The sequence below is a fragment of the Thermobia domestica genome, chromosome 12 (assembly GCF_964235325.1).
Source record: "Thermobia domestica chromosome 12, izTheDome1.hap1.1, whole genome shotgun sequence".
NCBI lineage: Eukaryota > Metazoa > Arthropoda > Insecta > Zygentoma > Lepismatidae > Thermobia > Thermobia domestica.
In genome coordinates, this window is record NC_137465.1 from 28,757,361 (window position 1) to 28,763,360 (window position 6,000).

The following is a 6,000-nucleotide window of genomic DNA, read 5'->3' on the forward strand; positions in this document are numbered from 1 at the left end:
ATACCACTGTCATTTGGTGGTTCCATTCCATTGCAGACGAGTTAGGCATCAGCATACCACTGTCATTTGGTGGTTCCATTCCATTGCAGACGAGTTAGGCATCACCATACCACTGTCATTTGGTGGTTCCATTCCATTGCAGACGAGTTAGGCATCACCATACCACTGTCATTTGGTGGTTCCATTCCATTGCAGACGAGTTAGGCATCACCATACCACTGTCATTTGGTGGTTCCATTCCATTGCAGACGAGTTAGGCATCACCATACCACTGTCATTTGGTGGTTCCATTCCATTGCAGACGAGTTAGGCATCACCATACCACTGTCATTTGGTGGTTCCATTCCATTGGAGACGAGTTAGGCATCACCATACCACTGTCATTTGGTGGTTCCATTCCATTGCAGACGAGTTAGGCATCACCATACCACTGTCATTTGGTGGTTCCATTCCATTGCAGACGAGTTAGGCATCACCATACCACTGTCATTTGGTGGTTCCATTCCATTGCAGACGAGTTAGGCATCACCATACCACTGTCATTTGGTGGTTCCATTCCATTGCAGACGAGTTAGGCATCACCATACCACTGTCATTTTGTGGTTCCATTCCATTGGAGACGAGTTAGGCATCACCATACCACTGTCATTTGGTGGTTCCATTCCATTGCAGACGAGTTAGGCATCACCATACCACTGTCATTTGGTGGTTCCATTCCATTGGAGACGAGTTAGGCATCACCATACCATTGTCATTTGGTGGTTCCATTCCATTGCAGACGAGTTAGGCATCACCATACCACTGTCATTTGGTGGTTCCATTCCATTGGAGACGAGTTAGGCATCACCATACCACTGTCATTTGGTGGTTCCATTCCATTGCAGACGAGTTAGGCATCACCATACCACTGTCATTTGGTGGTTCCATTCCATTGCAGACGAGTTAGGCATCACCATACCACTGTCATTTGGTGGTTCCATTCCATTGCAGACGAGTTAGGCATCACCATACCACTGTCATTTGGTGGTTCCATTCCATTGGTGACGAGTTAGGCATCACCATACCACTGTCATTTGGTGGTTCCATTCCATTGGAGACGAGTTAGGCCTCACCATACCACTGTCATTTGGTGGTTCCATTCCATTGAAGACGAGTTAGGCATCACCATACCACTGTCATATCGTGGTTCCATTCCATTGCAGACGAGTTAGGCATCACCATACCACTGTCATTTGGTGGTTCCATTCCATTGCAGACGAGTTAGGCATCACCATACCACTGTCATTTTGTGGTTCCATTCCATTGGAGACGAGTTAGGCATCACCATACCACTGTCATTTGGTGGTTCCATTCCATTGCAGACGAGTTAGGCATCACCATACCACTGTCATTTGGTGGTTCCATTCCATTGGAGACGAGTTAGGCATCACCATACCATTGTCATTTGGTGGTTCCATTCCATTGCAGACGAGTTAGGCATCACCATACCACTGTCATTTGGTGGTTCCATTCCATTGGAGACGAGTTAGGCATCACCATACCACTGTCATTTGGTGGTTCCATTCCATTGCAGACGAGTTAGGCATCACCATACCACTGTCATTTGGTGGTTCCATTCCATTGCAGACGAGTTAGGCATCACCATACCACTGTCATTTGGTGGTTCCATTCCATTGCAGACGAGTTAGGCATCACCATACCACTGTCATTTGGTGGTTCCATTCCATTGGTGACGAGTTAGGCATCACCATACCACTGTCATTTGGTGGTTCCATTCCATTGGAGACGAGTTAGGCCTCACCATACCACTGTCATTTGGTGGTTCCATTCCATTGAAGACGAGTTAGGCATCACCATACCACTGTCATATCGTGGTTCCATTCCATTGCAGACGAGTTAGGCATCACCATACCACTGTCATTTCGTGGTTCCATTCCATTGCAGACGAGTTAGGCATCACCATACCACTGTCATTTGGTGGCTCCCTACAGTCGATACGGTGTGAGATTTGGATTCATGGGTGCTCCAAGAGTTGACGCCGGGTAATAAGTATCGCCTTCTGGAGGTGTCCAGTTCTCTGAATGTAAGAAACTGGAAGAGTTTCGTGCATCGGATTCTCAATTCTGATGAAAAATTACTACGACAATCGTAATCGATCAGGGCAGTGAGTGAATCTTGATCATAGTCAAAAGACTTTCCAAACTCCCTAGATGTTCCGGAGATGATATGGTGATCTTTGGTGGGGTTTGTTCATAATGCGGATCGTTACAGTGTTAAATTCCATGAAATGCAGTGGTTCCGCATAGCGTAGTCCCTAACGCTCTCGCCTTTGGTGTGAGCGGTCTTGGGTTCGATTTCCGGTGGGGGTGATCAAAAAGGTGGGAACAGCTTTTTCAGGCCAGCAATGCTGAGTGAGGCTTTTCCTGGGTTTTCCTCATTCATACCTTGCAAATACCGGGATGGTACCTAGCATAATTATCTCAGGCTGGTTCCTTCCATCCCTATTCCTTTCCTACTCTCCAATTCCCCGGGCAGTGTGATCATCGAGGGATGTCATCCCATATATGTATGACAAGCTAACATGACCATAATGCCAGAAGCCAAGAAATCTAATTCCTAATCCTAAGCCATGAAATGCACCGCATTTTTGCTCTAAGCATCCAGAAGTGTTGGTGTCTTTATATTGCATGATAGGACACGCAAAAATGTTGTGTAAGAGAAGTTGTAGACTCTCCACAAGCTGGCAGTATAAAACTCTTTTTCATCCACCGTATCCTCATAATATCTTTTCCACCGACTACTATTCCGATCACTTCCGATGATTGGGCGGTGCAATATTCGGTTGAGGACGTCTTCACACGCAGACTCCAAACTTCCTTCACCACGGAATTCAGTCGTTGGCAATGCGGCTGCAGATGGCGATTCATTATTTTGGCGTTTCGAAATGACAGGCTGGTGCGAATGAAATGTCTACCCCAAGTAGAAGACCACGAAGTTAACAATAAAACCTTAAAAACTGAAATTTTGTATTTTAAAAAAATTAATAGTAATTTGGTGAAAATGTGCTTTAAATGTGAAAATAATGAAATGCATGGAAGATATATTTCATACATTATAAGCCTTTTTTTCTTCTTTTTCTCCAGGCACAAACGCATTTTTCAGAGTTCAAGGAAAGAATATTTGCCATTGCAATGACAGATTCAGTTCATAGTTTTTCGTATCAGAAGATATCCGCAAATGTAATACATTTCCTGCAAAAGGTAAGTTAAGTTTTCTTTTTGTTATATCACAAATATTTCTGTCTGCGTACAATTAATTAATTATAGTAATAAGTTAACAGTGAAAAAAAACAATAATAACCAATTAGAAACTTCTGTCTGAAGAAAACAAGGGTACGAAAAAGTCAGTGATAATGATAACTCGAGAGCCTTCGATCCTCTCTACACTGCAGGGTAAAACTGTTCGTCATTAGAAGTTCTAATTCTCTATTTGTTCTAATAATAAATAACAAAGCACGTTCATGTTCACAATTTTCACTATCCATTTCCATTTTCCAACATCTTAAATGATTCCGCACACGTTATTCCGTTGGCAACACAAAAGTTCAGGCTAATTCTTGCTTGATATTTCTAGTAATTGTAAAACTTCCAAGAGACATTTAAGATCGACTTATAAAACTAGCAATTGTAAACAAATTAGTTGACCGATCGCGCTCATATTGCACATCATAACTAGGCATAGTGCTGTCATCCTATAGAAGGAGAATAATTGCAGAATATTTTACACCGTCCTCTTATATGAAAAATTGCGAATACTTTTTGTTTTTGACAGAATGTTCACCAACGCATGCTGGATACGTATGTAACTATTTGGACACATGCGCCAATTGCTGGTGCGATGTCGTTAGGAAGACATTTCGAACATTTGCTATGATATGTGTACCTCAGTATAATTCCTTTAATTATTCAGTGTACCTCCCAGTTTCTTTGACAGCCTATTCCCACCTTACTTGTACTGCAGTGTTTCAGTGCACTTGTTTCGACTCGCCACATCACCTGTCCCGTCCTACTCGGGTCGCTGAATTTCGTAGCTGTGTTGCTTGCATATTGCTATCACACCCTAGTCCGGATCTACTTTTTCTGTGTGTGGTTGGCAGCACTACTTACACATTCCTCATAACAAACCAGAGTTTTATTGCTCCTATGGGATGCAGTGTCTTGACATCATGACCGATCCCTCTTTCTGCCTCCCCTTGATTCTACGCTGCTTCCGGTAATCCCTCTTTCTAAGATTCTTGGGAAGTCCTCGTCGTATATTATCGCTGTTTACGGGTTTCAACACGCGTTGTATCGCCCCTTTTCTGCCTTTTTGTGTCTAATTGGAATTTCTGTTGCTCAGTGACCCTTCTCCTCCCATTTGTACGTCATTATATCTGGTCGGAGGGACTTTATGTGTAATCTTTTTACCCGTCAGCGACATTTTTCCGCGTTTATGAGACTTCACCGTTTTTTCAACGCATCATACGTAAAAAAAAAAAAAAGCGCCTCTTTCGACCCATATTTATTAGACATCTTTTGCTTAATTCCATGCTTACTATCATCATCTTCAGTTTGTCGGTGTGTTGTTTTACCGCTCTGTATAAGCTTATTTTCAGTCGCCAATTACAGCAACTGTCGTAATTGAACTAGGTCACTGCGCCAGTTGCTATACCGTTATTAATTGAATTAGGTAACTGCGCGTCATTCTATCGCCAATAAAATGATAGAAGGCAGGGGCTCTTTATAGATCCCTCGGAGAAATATGCAATGCTTCAGGCTTCAAGAAACGTTTTAGAATAACTACATGGACAATACCAACATAGAAAAACTTATTTATGTAGTACCCCTCGTATCTTTCTCCCTTTAAAATACACATATTAAAAGTACACGGATTATTCTCTGATTATTGAATCAATTGGTCTTCGAGCAGAGTTTCAATGCAAGGCGTAGCCAGAAATATTCGATAGGATGGGATATGTATGAGAAGTATTATTATCTCCTTCCATTGTGTTTCGTAGAATACAAGTTTCATTTCTTTGCCATTCCTTCGTGTTTCGATTCCATACACAAAATCAGGGATTCCATGTCCCTACTATAATTATTTGTCCATTTGACTGGAATATGTCAGTTTGATTGCAATTTTTCTTTATCCAAAGACTTTTAACGTCCCAAAGACTTTTACAAGATCCTGTGGCGTAGAATGAGACACAATAGAAATGAAATGAAATCTTTCAGTTTAACGTTCCACGAATATGCCCTTGTTGACTCAGGGGCGGATCCAGGACCGACTTCTGGGGGGGGGGGGGCGGTGGGTTGTCATACTGCTACTTTTAAGGGCTCCAAACTTTGGGGTGGGTTTTATTTATATATAAAAAATAAGAAACTTTACTCTTCTGGGGGGGCGATCGCCCCGATCGCCCCCCCCCTGGATCCGCCCCTGTGTTGACTAAGGGAGACGATAAAAACAAGTGAATGACGATGGAAGTATTGATGGAATAAGAAAGTGGAAAGAAACGGGAGTACCCCCGAGAAAATCCTCGAACACGATGTTGTCCACCATAAACTTACTTGGCCGGGGATTGAACCAGGGACCCCACGTACAAGATGTAAACGCTGTACCACTGAGCGCTGTAATGCTGTGCCGCCCGTAATACGTATTATATACAAATGTATTAGAATCGGTGATGTCATTCTGATCTATCGTTCAATGCAGTTATAGTGCGGTGCTGCGAGCAATCGTTTATACATTTTCTTTCATCTTTGGTTAGCTTTTCATGATCACATTAATATTCAGATCACTAGACATGGCATTCGCTTATCTTTGACTTCAATAAAAAAATCCTTTCACCTCCTTACCATCCCTGGATAAGTATATACTGTACCCATTCACATTTTCTAAACATTTGAAGTGGTGTATCTTCATATGTATAAATTAACCATGCTCCAAACACATATGTTGCTG

At 42.3% G+C, this 6,000-nt stretch overlaps 1 protein-coding gene across 7 annotated transcripts in view; it reads left to right on the forward strand.

Moving 5' to 3' along the window:
* Window positions 1-3,260, forward strand: part of LOC145666385 (cotranscriptional regulator ARB2A homolog) — a gene marked incomplete at its 3' end in the record, with an annotated part of 64,296 nt that extends 61,036 nt beyond the window's left edge. For all 7 annotated transcript variants that reach the window (XM_081733579.1, XM_081733575.1, XM_081733578.1 and 4 more), the window contains 1 exon segment: window positions 3,144-3,260. In XM_081733579.1, the coding sequence (XP_081589705.1) occupies window positions 3,144-3,260 (117 nt within the window).
* Between the last annotated feature and the right edge of the window lie 2,740 nt (window positions 3,261-6,000).